This window comes from Platalea leucorodia (assembly GCF_965183815.1).
Source record: "Platalea leucorodia genome assembly, chromosome: 3".
In the NCBI taxonomy this organism is placed as follows: domain Eukaryota; kingdom Metazoa; phylum Chordata; class Aves; order Pelecaniformes; family Threskiornithidae; genus Platalea; species Platalea leucorodia.
The window spans coordinates 78,645,448-78,666,011 of NC_138825.1; the positions used below are offsets into that span (position 1 = coordinate 78,645,448).

Below are 20,564 nucleotides of genomic sequence, written 5' to 3' on the forward strand. Positions count from 1 at the left end.
GCATTAGTTACTACCTCCACGTAATACTCCCATCAGGATGCTAACAGTGAGAGTGCTCTGTTTCATTTTAATGCCAACTAGGTGCAGCCCATGAGTCCAGGCAGATAGCCAAACAGATTTCAGTTATGAAACGTTCAGGAGTTCCCAGTGAAGGACATCGCTTTTTTTCTTGCTAATACAACTGTGGTCATAGTTTTCATTCCTTCTCCAATCAGTTCACAGAAAAAAAACCCAAAACTGTCCCATTGAAAACATTTCTTTCGGGGGTTTCCTTCTCTGTTACCTGCTAAGTACTTCTCTCATTCTGTCAATGACAATCTGATGTTACTTTTCTCTTAATGATAATTACCTTTCATTGAAGTGCAGTGTCAGTACAAAGCCAAGACAACACCCACAACCTACTTCAGTCTTGCTCCGAGTATTCAAGCATTGTGTTCTTCTGCCCCCCTGTAAAACATGTTTCCTCTGTACATTTTTCATCTCATAGTTTCTTCAAAGCTTTCAATCTTTGGACTTGTCAGTTTGCATAGAGTTTACATAAAGATTCTGTGCCTGGTCTCAAGCTGAACACTAAAATCTGTAAAACACTATATGCATGCTATGTTTTTCATACCAGTGCCCTTAATGTCAACATTGGTTCACTACGGCAGTTGTTTGGCATCTGAGGTTTTTCAATAAGTAGTTTTTTCCTTCCTGAAACTGTAACAGGGGGAAGACAAAATAGCTATGAGAAAACAGACTCTGTAACTAGACTGAAACAAGTGCTGTGGATGCTACTCAGAGGAAAGAACATTCCACATTGTGGCAAATTTTCTTTCCCATCTTGGTGGTTCTGTAGACTGATAGAAACTGAGTGGGAGATGGGAGATGCTGCTTTTCACAAGGGCAGGATGCCATTGATTGGAAGCATTGTGCTGCTCTGTGCATCGGGGGCTCCAGGTTCCTCTGGAGTTTGATTTAAAAAAAAAAAGAAAAGCATGTTAATTCTAGCACTCTGGTCTCCTGTAATCACAATTTAAAGGTATACTAATAAGCCCATAAATCAATTCAATTAAAAAATACCAAAATTAACATAATAATGAGGCATTAGGAATATAATACTGGCAAATTCATAGAATCATGGAATCATTAAGGTTGGAAAAGACCTCTGAGATCAAGTCCCACCGTTAACCTAACTGCCAGGTCCACCTCTAAACCATGTCCCTAAGCACCACATCCACATGTTTTTTGAAAGCTTCCAGGGACCGTGATTGCACCACTTCCCTGGGCAGTCTGTTCCTATGCCTAACCACTCTCTCCGTGAAGAAATTTTTCCTGATATCTAATCTAAACCTCTCCTGGCACAACTTGAGCCCATTTCCTCTCGTCCTATCACTTGTTACTTGAGAGAAGAGACCGACCCCCACCTTGCTACAACCTCCTTTCAGGTAGTTGTAGAGAGCAATAAGGTCTCCCCTCAGCCTCCTCTTCTCCAGGCTAAACAACCCCAGCTCCCTCAGCCGCTCCTCATAAGACTTGTGCTCCAGACCCTTCACCAACTTCGTTGCCCTCCTCTGGACACGCTCCAGCACCTCGATGTCCTTCTTGGAGTGAGGGGCCCAAAACTGAACCCAGTACTCGAGGTGCGGCCTCACCAGTGCCAAGCACAGGGGCACTATCACCTCCCTGGTCCTGCTGGCCACACTATTCCTGATACAAGCCAGGATGCCATTGGCCCTCTTGGCCACCTGAGCACACTGCTGGCTCATGTTCAGGCGGCTGTCAACCAACACCCCCAGGTCCTTTTCCGCCAGGCAGCTCCCCAGCCACTCCTCCCCCAGCCTGTAGCGTTGCATGGGGTTGTTGTGACCCAAGTGCAGGACCCAGCACCGAGCCTTGTTGAACCTCATGCAGTTGGCCCCGGCCCATCAATCCAGCCTGTCCAGGTCCCTCTGTAGAGCCTTCCTGTCCTCCAGCAGATCGACACTTCCACCCAACTTGGTGTTGTCCGCAAACTTACTGAGGGTGCACTTGATCCCCTCATCCAGATCATCAATAAAGATATTAAAGAAAACCGGCGCCAATACTGAGCCCTGGGGAATTTTTAATTTACTACTTAATATCAAGATGTGCTTATGTTTTCCTGAATAGGTATAGCTTTGCTGAAATGTGTATATTTCCAGGCTAACATTTTATGGCTTTGTTTCTCTTGCTTTCCGGTTTTCCACTGGTTAGTGTACATAGTACTGCTACACTTTTATGGCTGCCCAAAAACTAAGCTATATCTCGTGTTCTTATTTTGCATCCTGATCTAGATTTTAATTACTCTCTAGGTTGAAATTAATTTGGAAACCTGTCACCTTAGAGGATAATTTTTAATTTAAGTTTGACTAAATCAGCAATGCCATTCTATTGTATTTTCATCATATTCTCATAGAAATCTATCAGCCAGCATGGCTTAAGTTAGGGTAGGATCCTTCTCTTTTAGTTTTTAAGAAGGAAGGCAGAAACTACTACAAAATTTAAAATTAATTATTTTATAGAGATTCCAAGCATATTACTCAATCAATAGCCCTGGAAATTAAATACATAATTGTCGGTTCTTTATTATTATTTATACTGACTAACAGATGAGCTGGGAAATGTACGAGCATGCAGGAACGCAGGTCTCTATCTTCAGCAATTTACATTTCTAAACCCGAAATGCTAAAGACTGAAGCGTAAGCACAGCTGAATAAATTGCTATGGGATATGAGTGTCCTGTGACAAATCCAAGAGCTATCCAGTCTTCTGTAACCCAGCTAGGTGCTAAAGAATCTGCAATTAAATATTAAGCTGACCAGACGTAATTAAAAGCATAACTGTTCCTACATATCTGCAGATAATACAGGAGTATTACTAGGAAACTGAAACTGTCTGTTCATAGTTATGTTTACCAGTTGCTTCTTCCTCCTGTCTCCTCTATATTACAAAGCCCTTTTGTCTGCCTGAAGACCCTGCGAAATCCATCAGCCAGCACCGCTCTGTGCAGCCATCAGCTCTGTCCACTTCTCAGATGAATCTAAACCTTGCACTGTCTCATGAAAAGTTATCTGAAAGAGGAGGTGTTGAAACGGCCTGATGAAGCAAACCAGTTATCATCGGGAGTCCCAGGGAGTAGAAGCATGAAGTGGCAGAGCTGTTCGTCAGCATTTGCTTTTCCCATGATAATCAGTTGTGATCACAGAGAATAAGGATGTAATATTTAAAATGAGCAGAGAGAGTGACTATGAGAATGCAGGTCAGTGAATTTCTACCATCAATAAACAATAATTAGGGAGTTATCTACTAGCTGGTCTACAAAAAAGTAGATGAAGAAGAATGAGTAAGCTGGCATGTATTCAGTCTTTATAACGATGCCCTTCCCAATAGGTTATCAAGGAATCTATATACTTACAGGTTGAGAGAAAAAAGAGCTGTCATAGACCAACAGCAAGAGTAAGAATAATCAATATGAGATGAAACAAACAATGGACTTCCTTAAACATCTCTAATAAGATTGTTCTTATTTAAAATATTTATTGATGAGCTATGATATGTAGCAAGACAGTAAAATTTATGTGGGATAGAAAGTTTTGGGGGATAGCTAAAATTAGAGAAGTTCGTAGGGAGTTCCAGGGGTATCCAATGAAAATCCCAAACTGGCTGGAACCAGCACCATAAGGATAAAGTAATGGGTAAGAGTGGCTGAGACTCCCTTCTCTAGGGGGCCGAGCACCCACTTGCAGGTCAGACCTGCTGTTGGGAAGCTGATTGCTTGTCCTGGGTCCCAATGTGGGACACCACGGAAGGATTGGTGGGGTCTTTGGACTATTACTATCTACTACTTTCTTTGCACTATTACTGTCTATCATCTCTGCTTACCCATCTGGCCACAAGTGTTGCTGCCAAAAGAGACCTTGAGCAGATCAAAGGTGACTGCTGTGCTCTAAGCTGTGGTAAAAGGGGCCAAGGTGGTGTTCCTTTTTGATCCTACCAGTCAAGGAAATGGGCTCAGTAGGAGAGGATGTATCTTGCAGATCAAAGCCAGTGTGGCTTGTGTCACAGGCAGGTCCTTTGGCTTCTGTGCCCATGGATTGTCTTTTGGGAGCAAGGACTGGTGGGAAGTGATGGCAGCAGCATGAGAAAGAGGGGCAAGAGCGTCTTTCCCAACAGTCTTGCTAATCTATTGAGAAAGCCTTTTCATCAGAGTATAGAGATCAAAGCCCAAAAAGAAGTGGAGAAACAGGTTGAACTTAAGATGCTAAGGGAAGTGAGGAAGGTATGTAGCAGAGTAACGACCTGGACTTCAGGAGAGTGGACTTCAGCTTGGTCAGGGAATGGGTAGGCAGAAATCCCTGGGGAGCCAAGAAAGAAAAAGATCCCATTAGAGCTAATCTTCAAATAAAATCTCCTTGAAGCAGAAGAATGGCCCATCATGATTGCACAGGCTGGCTGAAGAGGGAATTTCTAAGAGAGCTCAGACACAGAAATGAAGTATGCAGAAAGTGGAAGCAGGGACAGGTTACCAGGAAATCTGGCAACATCACCCAGGCATGGAAGAGTCGAATTAGGAAAGCCACACGCGGCTGGGGTTGAAACCACCAAGGAATGTAGAGGGCAACAAGAAGGGCTTCTACAGGTAAGCAGCCTTGAAAGAAAGGTGAAGGAAAACGTAAGCTCACTGCTAAATAGTGCAGGCAAGCTAGAAGAGACCTAGTGACAAACTACGTAGAAAAGGCTGAAGTACTTAATGCCTTCTTTGCCTTGTTTTTTACTGGCAAGGCCAGGTCTCTGTGCCTAGTAGCAAACTGAGGGGGAATGAAGTACTACCCACTGTACGGGAGGATCAAGTTAGGGAGAATTTAAGTAATTCTGGACATGGGACCAGATGAGATGCATCCACAGAAGTTGAGATGGATGATGTCTTTGTGAGGCTCCTCTTTATCATCTTTGAAAGGCTGTGGCAACTGGGGTAGCTCCCCAGTTGCTGGTAAAAGGCAAATGTTACATCAATATTTTAAAAAGCCAAGCAGGAAGACCTACAACCTGGTCAGCTCCTGGGAAAATTAATGAACAGGTCCTCTCCGTTTCAGGCGCCTGAAGGACAAAAGGATGACTGGAATCAGCCAGCAGAGATTTATCAAGGTTAAATCATCCTTGACCAACCTGATTGCCTTCTATGATGAAACGGCTGGCTGTGTGGATGAAAGGAGAGTCACAGATGTAGCTTATCTGAAGCAAGATTTTCAACACAGTCTTTCATAGTATACGGGTAGCTAAACTGAGGAGATGTGGACTGGATGAGTAGACTGCAAGGTGGGTGAAAAACTGGCTGGACTGCTGGGCTCAGGGAGTAGTGGTTAATGGTTCAAGGTTGTACTGGGTTTGCGTGGCAAGGTTTTGGTAGCAATGGGGCTACAGGGGTGGCTTCTGTGAGAAGCTGCTAGAAGCTTCCCCTATGTCCAATGGAGCCAATGCCAGCCGGCTCCAAGATGGACTCACCGCTGGCCAAGGCCGAACCCATCAGTGACAGTGGTAGCGCCTCTGGGATAACATATTAAAGAAGGGAAAAAAAACCCTGCACAACACTAGCAGCAGTCAGAAGAGAGGAGTGAGAACATGTGAGAGGAACAACTCTGCAGACACCAAGGTCAGTGAGGAAGGAGGGGGAGGAGGTGCTCCAGGCACTGGAGCAGAGATTCCCCTGCAGCCCCTGGTGAAGACCATGGTGAGGCAGGCTGTCCCCCTGCAGCCCATGGACATCCATGGGGGAGCAGATCTCCACCTGCAGCCCATGGAGGACCCCACGCTGCAGCAGGTGGATGTGCCCAAAGGAGGCTGTGACCCTGTGGGAAGCCCATGCTGGAGCAGGCTCCTGGCAGGACCTGTGGACCCGTGGAGAGAGGAGCCCACGCTGGAGCAGGTTTCCTGGCAGGACTTGTGACCCCACAGAGGACCCACGCTGGAGCAGTCTGTTCCTGAAGGACTGCACCCTGTGGAAGGGACGCACTCTGGAGCAGTTCGTGAAGAACTGCAGCCTGTGGGAAGGACTCGCATTGGAGAAGTTCATGGAGGACTGTCTGCCATGGGAGAGACCCCACGCTGGAGCAGGGGAAGAGTGTGAAGAGCCCTTCTCCTGAGGAGGAAGGAGTGACAAAAACGTGAGATGAACTGACCGCAACTCCCATTCCCCGTCCCCCTGAGCCACTGGGAGGGAGAAGGTAGAAAAATTGGGAGTGAAGTTAAGCCCGGGAAGAAGGGAGGGGTGGGGGGAAGGTGTTTTAAGATTTAGTTTTTATTTCTCATTATCCTACTCTGATTTTGATTGGCAATAAATTAAATTAATTTTCCCCAAGTCGAGTCTGTTTTGCCCGTGACGGCAGTTGCTGAGTGATCTCCCTGTCCTTATCTCGACCCACAAGCCTTTCACTATATTTTCTCTCCCCTGTCCAGCTGAGGAGGGGAGTGATAGAGTGACTTTGGTGGGCACCTGGCGTCCAGCCAGGGTCAAACACTACAAAGGTCTAACTGGAAGCTGGTTACTAGTGGCGTTCCTCCATGTCAATACTAGGGCCAGTGCCATTTAACATTTTTATCATTGACCTGGACAATGAGCTGGAACACACACTTGTTGGGTTTTTGGATGATACAAACTGAGGTGGGTGGGTGGGTGTGATACGCTGGAGGGCTGAGCTGCCATTCACAGGGATCCCAGCAAACGAGAGGCATGAGCCAGTGGAAAAATCATGGAGTTCAACAGAGGTAAATGCAAACTCCCGTGCCGCAGTGAAGGCCAAGCATATACTGGGCTACCTGAGACACAGTGTGGCCAGTAATTCAAGGGAAGTGATTGTTTCCCCCATACTCAGCACTGGTGAGGCCACTGGTAATTATACTGCTTAGGGAATCAGATAGACTTTAGGATTAGGGACATGGTTTATTGGTGGACTTGGTAGTGCTCCATTTATGGTTGGACTCAATGATCTTAAAGGCCTTTTCCAACCTAAACGGTTCTATGATTCTATGATTCTATGATTTTTACTTTTTTCCCCATCAACACTAACATCCATCCTCCTATTTTATATGCATCACATGCTTACTTTTTTCCTGAGAAATCAGGATGATTTAACAACTAGGTCATATAACAAATGTTGTACAAGTACAACAAAGATAGAAACCAGAAGAACTCACATCCAATATTGATTTCAAATTCACTAAAAAGTCTTTGTAAATTTAAACCTCCTTAACACACTTCATTAATGGAGAAACAAAGATATATCAATCAGAGCTTCAGAACTGGAGTTATCAAGACTTTATTACTACAAAATGATCAAAGTGAATTTGGAATCAGTGAGAAAAATTCTTTCCCTGGGTAAAACTGCTGAAGATCATCCAATCATACCACAAAACCAATTTTGTCTGGAATAGAGAAATCCTGTGTTTTATTACAAATCAGAAGTATTTCCTTTCAGAAAGCTAAGAAAGAAACCGTGGTCTAGGCCAGATGTAATAGACACACAGGTTTTCTGAGAATAGAAAATCACTTTTCTGAAGCCATGGTGACTTGTATGGGCAAGTAATCTGGCCTGCTGCACCTAGGCCACACTGAGCACTGCGTTATCCATGAACCCCGATGATATTTGATACTTCATTGCAATAGTATGTCAGGTTTCATAAGTCAGGCACCAGACTAGGTTGTAACGAGTGTCTGTGGATGACTGTGTCTAACTCAGATGCTTGAAATTATGCAATGTAACACAGAAAAGGAATTAAATCCTTATTGAAAGGATTTTAATATAAAGCTGCACGTCAAGAAGTCTTCTTACCGAGGTATAAGAGATTACTTGTCGATAAACAGCAGTTAATGCTATTTTCAGTTCTGGGAGTTCCTGAGTACTGGGTGACACACGGGTGCTCAGTGTCTTCTTGTACGGAGGACTGGACTGTCCTTGTCTCAGAAGCTGACATCCCAACAGCATTAACAGGAGGTTTCCGTTCAAATTAAGGGTGAAACGTCTTCTTGCCTAAAAGCAACAACCTAAAGGCTGTTCCAATAGCCAAAGAGCACAGGATTACTCTATTATTCTCATATTTTTGTTTTAGTTTCTGGCCATGTTATGATTCAGCACTAAGTTGGTGGTGATCCTCGGTCATAAATGGCTCAGTTTATGTACCAAACATAGATGGAGCCAATTCTGTCACATACCAAGATAGTACTGACAAAGCCATTAACATTTCTTTCAGTGTTCCCAACAGAAAAAATGGGAATCATCAGGAATCATCATCCTACTGCCTTTTGAATACCAGGCACTCCTCTTTGATAAGTGACAATACTTGACAGAATAAGTGTTACTTAGTTAACATGCAGAGGGCTGAAAATCTAGCTAAGTGAACAAATGGCTGTTGGCACTAATATATTAAAAAAGAAAGCTTATGATCTGATTTATGTTCATAAGAAATCTCCATACATACCTATTGTGAAATGTTTAAAAACGGTATTTCCCTCCCTCCTGACGAAGGCCAAGATGTCTTAATGGGGCTACAACAAAGTAGCAAACACAAGAAATTTTGTTCAAGGTAAATAATAAGCAGCAGAGTTAGAACTAGGAGTTCCTAATGTCCAGTCACTTGTTTTAGTAATAAAAGATTATTTTGATAGTCTGAAATAAGACTTAGGAATTTTAAGTTAGAATTAAAATAGGAAATCAGCAAAGTAAAACAGAGTTAACTACTGTGAAGGAAATCCAGGACAGCTGTCAGCACACTTCAGTTATTTAGACAAGAAAGAGTTTAAAAACAGTCTAGAATATTTGCAAACCTATTCACCTGTTATAGAGGGCAAATATTAGTAGGTGAAGAGAGCATGAAAGGAGAAGTAAATCCAGGTAAGAGTGATTTTTTGCTTCCACAAACATATACGTTAAAATTGTATCCGGAAAACAGTAAGTGCCATCAGGCGTGGTACTTCTATCTTGTAATATTTCCAGACATGCCTCAGATGAATGAATCAGCTTCTCATGTAGTTAATCAAATTAATTCTTCACTGGGAGTAGGCAACAATGAACTAAGCTAGATATAAATAGCAGCATTATGAGGTTCATTTGACTCTTACTCACTGCTGTATGTTAAAAGGTGTACATTAATGATTCTCACAATCTGTTTTTGTTTACATACTCAAAAGACAATAGCTAAGAAATTAAAACAAAATATGTTTTGCTTTCTGTTGAAAACTGTTAGGGAAATGAAGGGAAAACATCAATAGTGATTGCTGATCAGTTCCTAATAAAACAACACTGGAGTAAGTTAAGTTTCACAGATCTTTGTGTGTTTTCCCACTGATTTAATGGAGTCAGGATTTTACACAAAGAGGAGCCAGGCCTGAATAAAAGGAATTTTTTGTCCACCTGCCAGGGTTCTTTGTTATACATATGAACGATCCTTTCTTTGCATATATGTAGGTGCCATAAAATACCAGTTCTATGAAAGCAGCATTAAATTTGTTCTTTGTGATCAAAGCAATGAATATCAGTTATCCCGGTTATAGCAAAATGTACAGGGAAATACTATTTCACATTTTACTATTTCAGGTAACCTTTCAGCAACCAAATGTTGGCTTTATTTGCCTTCGCCAACATGATTTAACTTTGTAGCTACTCCTGCTTTGAGAAGGGGTGTTGGCCTAGAGGTCAGGGAAGGACTCCAAAGGTCCCTTCCAACCTAAATTATACAGTGATTCTGTTTACAAATCTTCGCTACCATTACACAAAAGCATAACTGCCCACAAATATGTAAACCATCTGTTCCATTTCTCTTATTTCTGTTGGAATTAATTCATCCTTAATTATAATCTTGTTCTTTACAAGCATCTTCACATTCCACATGTACTCACTAACAGGTGTTTTCATTCGGGTGCCATTAGGCAATGACTCATTGTGTGTTGTCTGATGATGATGTTTAAAATGGGGGAATACTGCTGGAGGATCTCTGGAATTGGAAATATGTTTGCTGAGCTCTTCCCCTTCCAATTTAGACTGGTCCATTCTGCCGAGTGATGATGTAACTTGAAGCATTAGATAACAATGTGGAAAACAATATGCCAGAGGAGGTAATTCCTTTTTTATTTTATCTGTTTTGACATTCCATCCTACCAATTATTTTTAGTGTTTGGATTCAGATTCATTATTTATAGTCATACTAATAGCAAAGTTAGCATTCGCCTCAGGTTTACTTCATTTGTTCAGTAGTTACATTATAGCTCATGTATTTACCTACAACCAAGATCACCTCAGTAGCAGAGCCTCACTTGCCTATAAAACTATTGTCTTTATAATCTCACACAGATTTTACAACGTATCTTGCTGCATCTGTATCTGGTAACTACATCAGCAGTTTGCTGAGATGTTTAAATAGGAAGATACTCTAAATAGCAAGTTATCTCACTTTATAACTTACTGTGTTTTATTCTCTGCTTAGCATCTTGTATCTAGATCCAGCAAAAGACTTGGACACTCGATGGTGTTCAATTTTCAGCCTAAGGAGTGGAATCCATATGCCTGTGTCAGGTGCCTATGTTCCTTATACTATACATGAGAGAATAACGCAGAAGTAAATGCTTAATCTGTTTGGTAGCTGTCATTGGTAATCAACAGAATGATGATTACGCTGTCTAGCTGGCCGATGGTGTCCTTTAAGAGCTGTAGCAGTAGAGGTTAAGTAAGACCTCAGGAGGTAAGCACAGGCAGCGTCAAGAATGGGTCACATCCTCAGTGTATATACACTATCAGTATTATTGCTAACAGCAGTGCTGTCAGGCTTCTTCCTGCTCATGAGAAAAAAACGAGTGGGAGCAGTTGTGCCAGTGGATGTTTCTGGGCCTTTTTCTTTTCAATACAAGTTTGCATTATCTTTAGTGATGCTGCTACAATGATCAGTCAAACCCGTCAGCACTACCGAAACAACCCTTTCCTATAGAAGAACTCTGAGGAGCTCTTAGGTGGAAAGGGTAAAGAATAAACATGTATTTTTCCTTGATTTCCTGTAGGGAAATCCGTATGTGCAAAGCTTTCTGAAAGTCTGCAAATCTTGTAACCAGGACAAGCTACTATTTTTTTTTTTTTTTTTTTTTTCAGTGGTGCTGGCACCTCACAGCAGCTCCACAAGTCAATGCATCCTCATCAGACCGGTTTCAAGGGACCTGTAACAGCATTAAGGGGGTTCCTTGCAGAAGTCCATAGAGAAGCCTGTAGCAATGACCAGTGCTTGTGGGTTGGATGCCTTTGTAATTGTGGGATCAGTTCTGCGCAGGTCTTCATGGAAGCATCCTTCTGCATTCAGAAGCTTCTGCCATTCCAGGTCTGCAAGACAGTCATTTCCACACCATCCACTAGTTAAACTGTTGTGAATGCACAGGGAATACTTCTGGAGGAACCCCTCCCCTTCCATCATCTCAGCCTTAGCATGCCCTTTAGAGGTGCTGCACAATACGTGCACCCAAAGCAACTGTAAGTTACCTATATTTAGGAGCGTAAGGGAACTGGTCACTTGAGAGTCTAAAGCCTTTGCAGTATAGCATGTGCTATGTGCTGTCTTTCCCTATGCTTTGGGGTGGACCATACCAAATATGAAGATTACTCCAGGTTTACACCAGTTTACCTGTTTTTTTTTAAATTAATGTGTCACAAAAACCCTCAGAGAGCAAAGAGGGAAACTTTCACTGTGTACATCCCAAATCACAGAAGTGCCACAGCTAAACTTCTTGCTTATAGAGCATTAACAAAAAAGTTGGTTTTTTTCTAATAATTTATAATAGGGGTCGTGTTCACAATATTATGTTTTACCAAAAAGAGGTGATCGTGACAAGCTTATTTAAACTGGAAAAAATAAAACAAGCTCTTCAGACTTCTGTAATCTTTCAGATGACTGAAAAAATACTAAAACTCCCCAAACCATACGGTTGAATCAGCAACATACAAATTCATTAAAAAGCCTGTCTTTGGGTAAAACCCACAAAAAGTCGGTAATAACTGTAGTTAGTTCTTGAATTCCTTACGACACCTTCAGCAGCAGTGGCCACTGCATGACATCTGGTGGCCACAAGCCAGCGTAGCAAGAACATAGCACTACTGAAATTGCAGTGTGTGCCACCCGCATCAGGTAAAAACAATTTTCTTTCAAATGTTAACTGCCAAAATACCAGTTGTAATACATTTGCTACAGTTGTACGTCTTGCCACGGAAGAACCCAGCTTTGACAACTGCTGGTGGGCGACACATACTCGCAAGGAAGCTGTGGTACAGATCTTCCTTGGAATTACGATGCTCCCTCCCACCCGAGAAGTGCTGTCCTTGCTGTTCACTCCTACGGCGGCAGGACATCGAGATGGGGATTTGCAGAGTGGCACAATTGCAGGAGATGTTCTTTAAAATGCAGAGACGGGATTCACTGCGTGCTGGCACCCATGGGGCCGATAAAAACTGCCCCGGAATCGATGCTTTGGTGTGCAAGAGATGTGCCTGGCGGCAGCACGTCCTCCTCACCCTCCTGGGATCGTGGTGTAACATCACGGCGTCTAAACTCGGCTACATAAAGAACAGGAAAAGAGAACAATCGGGTGAGAGAGGACAGAGAGCTCAGGCGGTCCGACGGCGCTCAAACCCTCAGAAGAGCATTTGAGCCCGTCAGCACCGGGGACGTTCAGCGTTAAGCCTCACCGGCTCCTGCGCGCCGGCAGAAGCGCGGCCTATCGCCTCAGCGACCCCGCCCACGCCCCAGGAGCGGGCCCGGGCCCAGGCCCGGCCACAGCTGCAGCCCAGCCACCCCCCGCCTCCGGCCCTGCCTCCTCGCAGCGGGGGGCGGCTGCGGGACCGACTCCTTCCCACCGCCACGGCGCTGCCCGCGGCCGCCGCGGGGCCGGGCCGGGCCCTCAGGCCCCGCCTCCGCCTCCTTCCCGCCCCGAGACCCGCCCCGCCCCTCCCGCCGGCCGCCCTCCCCCGCCCCCCTCCGCCCCGCTTCCGGCTTCCGGCGCCGGACCTTGCCCACCGGGAACCGGGCGGAAGCCGCGCGGCGGACAGCGCGTGCGCCTGGGGGCGGGGCGGGGGCGGGGCCGAGGCGGGGGCGGGGCCGCGGTTCAGTTCCTGCCTGGCGCGCCGCTGGCGCGGGTCGCGACTGAGGTAACGGCCGTCCCCGCTCCCGACACCCTCGGCGGGGGGCCCGGGGCGGGCCCTCCTCCCGGGGGCCGCTGCTCGCTCCCCGGCGGGCTGGGGCTGGGGCGGGGCCGCCGCGGCCCGCCCCCCGGCCTTGCCGTCGGTTGGGGAGAGCACGCCGGGGGCCGCCGTCGTAGCGCTCCTCGGTCCGGCCCCGTGCTGATTCACCTCGGGCGGCCTCCTGGGAGGGAGGGGGGCTCCGCCGGGCCGGGCCGGGCCGCTGCGGCGGGCGCCGAGGGCGGCCGCCGCACCGAACGTGCTGGCGGGGCGCCCCCGGGTCTCAGCGCGGCGGTGGGAGATGCTGGGGCCCGTCCCAGGGCCTCGCTGTCCCCCCGCCGCCCCGAGCGACCTGCTCGCTTCGTCGTCCCTGCGCGGCTGTGGGCACCGGCTGTGCTGGCTGCCCGTGGGCCCGGGGCTGCTGGCCCGCGGTAAAGCCGGGGCCTCGGCGGGGCGTGGGAGCTGCGGGATGACCGCAAGGCGGTAATGGGAAAGGTCCCTTTGGCTCTATGGTTGGGGCGTGATGCAGGCTTAGAAAATGCTCGTTTACTCGTCATCCACCGTGTGTTCGTAGTTGGGAAAGTGTTAACTCGGAGGCCCTAACTCATCCCATTACTTTATACAAAAGTGATGGCATTTAGTGTCTCAGTGACAGCGTTGATCGTGCTTGCAGGAGCGTCCTTGTGGGAGAACATCTAACAAGACGTATTTTACTTGCAGTCGTGCTGACTTGTTTCTTTTGGGGGGAACGGGGTTACAGTTCTAGCTGAGGAGACAAACTGATCTACATGTGCTTCACTGTCCGTTGGGAGAATGACAGATGACAAAGATGTACTTCGAGATGTGTGGTTTGGACGAATACCAACCTGTTTCACTCTCTATCAGGATGAGATAACTGAAAGGGAAGCTGAACCGTACTATGTGAGTATAATGAAGGTAGTCACAATAGTCCAATGCCACAATTATGTTTATTTCCTTCATTCTCATCATGTGTGCTACTACATGTTGTGAAAAAAAACCCAGCTTTTTTCTTCTTATTTCTGGTATGTTCTGAAAGTAAATTGTATGACCACTCTGCGTGATGCGCCTCTTCACAGCAGGTTCAAAACTTTGGGCTTGTTTCACCAGTGAGATAAACTTATCACCGATAATTAAGGTCTTAACAAAATTAAGAAAAAGTTAACAAGTAATTAGCTAAAAGGAGGAGGCTTTATGTGTACTCATGGTGAGTTTGTATGTTCTTGGATAATGACCAGAAGAAGGGAGAGATCTTGTATGTTACCTTGCTACAGAAATAACTGCAGTCAGAGGTTTGTGCAATCTTAAACATTAAGATCAGTCACCTGTGTAACACAAACTCATAATGAACGCTGGCTCCAGTATTTCTGCTCATGGATGTTTTCTGCTCATTTTCTTTAAATGCTAGCAGCCATGAGAGATCTAGCTCAGATGTCGGAAAAGCAGCTATAATGTCTTAACAGTACAGTGCCTGAACTGGATTGCTAGCTGATGATAAAAACGAGGGCGAGATGGATTTATTTGAGTTGTTAGCTGGAAGGCCTTCTATAATCATGTGGTATTTATTTATACTGTGCTCAGCAGTTTTCATCCTTTCAGCACCTAGTAGACATTTGATTGATAGAGAATGTTAGCTGATTCAGTGAAAAATTTGAAATGTAGCAAGTATGTGGGAGGAAAATCTTGTACTATGCGTTTTTACGTGATTCTGAAATCCTTTAGAATCTTTTAGAAAATACTACTGGATAGAAATATTTTTTCCTCTGTGTTTAATAGCATCTTTGTGTCATCAGTTGCTGATTTACATGTGTGTTCAATGGGTTTTTGAAACCTAATAAAGCATTAATGCTTTTCGTTCAGCGATGATAGTGCTTATCTTTCTATGCTTTAGTTTCACCACTGGTAAAACAGAAGCACTTTTACTTCATGTGGTTGACCTATTGCCAGATGCATTTGGGCTATCTAGAAGTCTCAGACTTTAAATTCTGTATGCTTTTATATATAAATATGATTTAAAATATACATGTATATGTTGTATAAGTGTTACATGAAAGATATGAGTCTTAAGTATAGAGACATGCAGTCTTGATCTGTTTAACATCAGCATGGAAACCCTGAAGCCATGTTATCTTCATGGTGTGGCCAACTTTGTAAGCCAAGGAGATGGTTTTAAGCTGGCAGAGTTTCTTTTATTTACTCTGCTTAAAGCGTGCACAGAAATTCTCAAGGCTTAATTACCTATTTCTGCAAAATGTGGTTATTCACAGATCAGAGTTCTAAAATTTTAGCTTCTTCCTTTTTCAGGTCATGTTGGAGCTGATAATATAGCTTTGCTTCTTGAAGGGACTAAGGATTTATAACAGTAAAAGGTAGAATAGCAATCAAGGTTTTAAATCATGGTTTAGTTCTCATGGTTTCAGAGTGCATCTACGTTAATGTTTTTGTTCAGATCTGGAGTGCATTTTTGAAGGAAGTCTTCGTCCTTTCCACTTACTGTGCCCAGGTTTGCATCACACAGCACTCTCATAACCCACAAGCTGAATCATTTTCACATGAAGCTGAAGCAGATGATGTGCTTCAACTGCTAATGGGCATTTAGTGTATAGGATCAAACTGGAGCTAAGTTGAAGTAAACCCATCAAAACCTGTGAAATTGGAGTAAAAAAAGTGAACATTCCCAGCCCTTGACACCAGCTGTTCAGCTTTACACGTCTCCTCATATCACACCTCTGTACTTGTTAATATAGATACAACCTCTGTATTCCAAACTGCCTTCTGTAAATGGGAAGGAAATACCGGCATCGCTATGCTAAGGGGCGGGGGGGAAGCTTCTGCTCTGAGGAACTTGTTTATGAAGATGGAGGAAGACACAGACCTGGAGGGTTAGAAAAACAACCCAGAATCTGTGTGATGGATTTCAGTTTGTTGTGAGTGGTGCAGCAGGAGACCCCTGTCTGTTAGATGTATTAGCACCGCACAGGAGCGATGCATACGTGTATCACATTATGGCACTGCATGGGGCTAGCAGAGCTAATTTAAAATGAGCTTGTCTATCTTTTGGAAAGAGTAGTGACATCAAGACTAAGCAGCTCAGGTAAAACACTGTCCTATTTCTTGCTGTAGTCAAGCCAGGTAGGTTTCAGCAGAGTTACACTGGAAGCAGATATGTCAGTTTCTTTGGAGTGTTTCCTACAGATGCTTGTGTTTGGAGTGGAAGCATAATTAGGAACAGCTAGGTTGAACTACCTTTCTTGCTGAGCTATCTGTTTTTTTTTCCCCTAGTCCTAAAATTGTTACGATTTTTACTTTAAAATGGTGTACCATCTGTTTCTTGGTGCAAACAACAGTTAGAAATAAAATGTGTACAGGAAGCAGAATACTCGTTGGCTGAGATTTGTCAGGTGTAAAGAACAAAATTACAGCAGAAGGCAATCTTGGAATGATATTCTGCCCAAGGGACTAGCTTTTACTGGGCCACTCTTTTAAGCTTCCTCAGTGTCAAAAGGGTTGTTTTATTAAGATGTCTATAATAGTGAGCAATGTGAAGCCATTGCATGTTAGGATGCTTTGTTTCTTCATGCTGGATGCATTGGTGATCAGACCAGTCCAGTTCTTGTTAAATCCAGAATTTTCTGTTTTATAATCTGTTTTGCATGTAAAATATGTGTTGGTCTGCAACAAAACCTGTGGAGATAGCTGGAGAGTTACTCTCTTTATGCGGAGATATATTGTGAGCATTTACTTAGGCACTAGGAGTTCCTTGCGTTTCGTTTGACCTCTACAGAAAGCATTCCTGGTTTTTGTGATTAAATACTGTAGCAATACACAATATGCAAAAGGAAGGTGTTGCTGTTTGTATGATTTTGGGGATGGCATGTTCTAGCCTACTAGGATTTATTCTGCCTGGTAATGTATTTGGAGATTTACTTTTGTTTTCTTAATTTAATAAGCAGAACTCCTAATCTTATTTGTTTGCCCCGCTCCCCCCCATCAGTTTTGTGTAGCTATTTTGGTTTAAGCTGAGCATATATGAATTGTCTGCAAGTTTTTCACCATTTCTTTCAAAGTTAGGGCTAGAAATTGTATCAAAAGCAGTTGATGATTGTTGTGTCTCGCTTTTAATCAAGATCTAGAAATAATTACGTTGGGTATGGCCATTGACTTAAGAATTCAGATGTGAATATGAATTTTAGGTTTTTTTCATATTCCCAAATGGTATTTTTTTTGATTGTTAGTACTGAGCGATTTGTTTATCTTGTCTTCACTACTGCTGAACTGGCCAGTCTGATCCCAACAGGTCATGAACATCTACTTGGCTTTATACCATGTACTCTGACTACTTTGAGGGAGTTTATGCCAGCTTTTTGTTTTTATACCGAGTGGCAGAAAATTTACACAACTGGTTGCTGGAGGGAAAGGCACCCAGCCTCACTTTACATTTCAGGAATCCTTACTTAGTCGTGACACTTAAAAGCAATTCACCCACTGACTGCTTTAGATTTCTCTTGGATCTTCTTACAAGTCTGTCCTTTCTAGGAGACAAGACAGATGTGGCTACTTCCGAGCCACAAAGCTCAACTGAAAGTGAGGTTTTTCAGTCAGGTTTCTTTGTTAGGCAGCATAGTGAGTGGCAAGTATTATACTCGTCTGCCATTGATCAGTGGGCAGCATGGCAGAGTCAGTTGCCAGACAACTCGAATCAAAACTGGGATCCTCTTCTGTTTCATTCCTTATGTGTTATATCATATACTTTCCTATTAGTTATTTTCTCTCATACACTATTTAAATTGATAACTATTGAATCTGTGCTAAATATGCACTCAGTCTGTTCATTAAAAAATTTGATACTACCTTGTCTGCGTATTTGCCCATGCAGTACTGTGTGTCATTTCATTTATGATGGGCATTTTGCCTTTTAGCATATTATGTAGTGATTTAACAGTCCTACATTCAGGTTGCAGTTGTTATATTACTTGCATTGTTGGATGTGTTTGATTTTCATAGCATTGTTCTAACCTTTAGCACAAAGTCTGCTGATAGAAGGTTATTTGTCAAAAAAAAAAAAAAAGGCAAGTGAGCAAATTTGACCTAGTGGAATGAGTTTAACTTGGATTAGTATGTCTTGTCATATGATCATGTGGTGTTTTTTTCTTAATTAGGTATTACAGCCCTAAACCAAGAATTACTCTTATCACTGAATCACGGCCATTCATTCCCAGCAACTAGAAGTATTGCTGTAGGGTAACCAAAGGCTGGAAGGACATAGCCTCATTGGCCTGCACAGACTGGTTTAGGAGTCAGTAGCAAAAGTGTGGGAGAGGTGTCATTCTGGTGAACATGGCTTTGCCTAAAAGGAAGGCTTCTTGCCACATGGCTAGAATGTTGGAGAAGCTTGTGAGTGTCTACTAGTCTAGAAGGTGAACTGCTGTGCAGAACTCTGGTTTTCATATAGAGGCCTCTATAAAACAATTGATGCGATTCTGCTGTCAGAGAGATTGACTAAAGCCCAACATATCGTTAAATACATTAAGGTTTTTTTTCTAAATATTTTTTAGCACCTTTCCTCTGGAAATACTCAGTAATCACATTTAAAAATTACAGGATTTTTGGAGTGAAAATGTTTTGTGTCAACCACTAGATAGACCACTGGTGGACAAGGGATATTAAAAGGGGTAACAAAATGAAAATGTCTTTAAACTATGCTTTTAAAGGTCTCACTTAACAGATTTAGTATACTTGTAAATCTCTAGGATAATTAAACCTAGAAAAGAGAGAGAGACTTGGATTCTTTCGTGTCTCCCAGGAAGGGGAAGACTGTAGCAAGGTAGAAGAGGTGGGAAGACCAAAAAGAGTTCAGTAGGTGCTGCAAATGCTAAGCATCTCTGAAAAATAGGCAGTCCCTGTTACCCTGATGAACCATTAGGCTTTGTACTCCAAAGAGGCCCACTGGGAGTGCTGGCCACATTCTGTTAAATTCAGTTAAATGCTGTTTGATTATTGTCTGTGATCTCTAATTGTGTTGAAATAGAAACTGCATTGTTCTTCCACACTACAAACTGAAGTAAAACATTTTACAGAGGAAGTTAGTTGTGCAGTTTAAAGGGTTATGTCAAACACTGTTGCAATCAATAATGCTTTAGTATATTTATCAATTTCTGCGTGGCTGTGCCATGTGCAGCGTGCTGAAAATTGGCTTTTGTATCAGTCCAAATGGGTCTCCTATCAGAATATACCAGCATTCATTTAACTGTAAATATCACACAGAAATAATATGGAATTATTACAAAAAATATTTGGGTTTGATTGGAATAGCCTAGACTATATTGTCTCAAGAACAATCAGTGTAAATATGTGGAATTAGGCTAATAAAGGATAAGATTATGTTGTCATTCAAGTCATTGAGGTACAAAACAATTCTCACTTGAGTGTGTACATGACTTCATTGAATTTATTGAGATTGTTCGCCTTTTAAAACTGAAGACTGTGTTTAGTTACCTTGCTGAATGAGACTCTTATGAAAGAAGGTAGAAACAATATGATGATGGTAATACAAGCAACAGATAGAAAAAGAAAACCATATGGTACATAAAAGATCAAGTGTTAACTGACTTGATGACTGTGATAGTGGTGAGTCTTGATCTTTTGTAGTTTTATATAATCCTAAAATTTAGTTGTTTCATAGATGTATGCAGATTAGTAACCTAATACAGCATTATCTAAAAGACAAATCTATTCTCTTTCATAAGAACTTACTCTTGATTTACTCTCCATACTTCTTCTTTGTGAATCTGATATTTATAAATAAATTCTAGTGCCATGGCCAAAATGTTATCTAATTTGTGTATCAAAGTGTAGTCTAATTGTTGGAGAGATTCTGGAAGAATGTTGCAGCAGAGATCTAGTTTTCTGTGAGTCGAAATATATCCTTACGTGGTTTGGGATGTCTGTACCATAGACATTCACTTAAGGCCTAGCATTATCCATATACTATAAAGAAAATGTTTTAAGAAACAACACTGGTTATGAGGAACACTAGAAAACAAATGTTTCTCTTTCGCTAAATATGCAAAATGTAATTTATTTCTATTTATTCCTTAGACCCATCTATTTAATTAATAATTAGGAAATGAAAATAACTTTACAGGATGAATATGATTCATTTAAAATGTCTGCTCCAAAGCTAACTGTTATTTTACAGAGAGGTTAATCTTTTCTCATCGGCATACTAAAAGGCATTGTTCATTAAAGTTTATGGACTGATTCATCTTAAGTAAATGTGCTATACAGTCATCAGTCAGTACACCGATGCAGTCTGCTTAACCACTCTTACTAGGCATGAGACTTTAA

The 20,564-nt window shown here is 43.0% G+C and overlaps 1 protein-coding gene across 4 annotated transcripts in view; it reads left to right on the forward strand.

Annotated features, from left to right (window-relative positions):
* The first annotated feature begins 13,102 nt into the window (after positions 1-13,102).
* Positions 13,103-20,564, forward strand: part of ATG5 (autophagy related 5) — an 86,908-nt gene continuing 79,446 nt past the window's right edge. For 2 of the 4 annotated variants that reach the window (XM_082307285.1, XM_082307282.1), the window contains exons 1-2: positions 13,103-13,169; positions 13,960-14,120. In XM_082307285.1, coding sequence (XP_082163411.1) covers positions 14,013-14,120 — 108 coding nt within the window. In that variant the 5' untranslated portion in view covers positions 13,103-13,169; positions 13,960-14,012. Of the gene's footprint in view, positions 13,170-13,293; positions 13,349-13,518; positions 13,683-13,959; positions 14,121-20,564 lie in introns of those variants that run through there. The other 2 variants (XM_082307284.1, XM_082307283.1) reach the window with 2 other exon arrangements.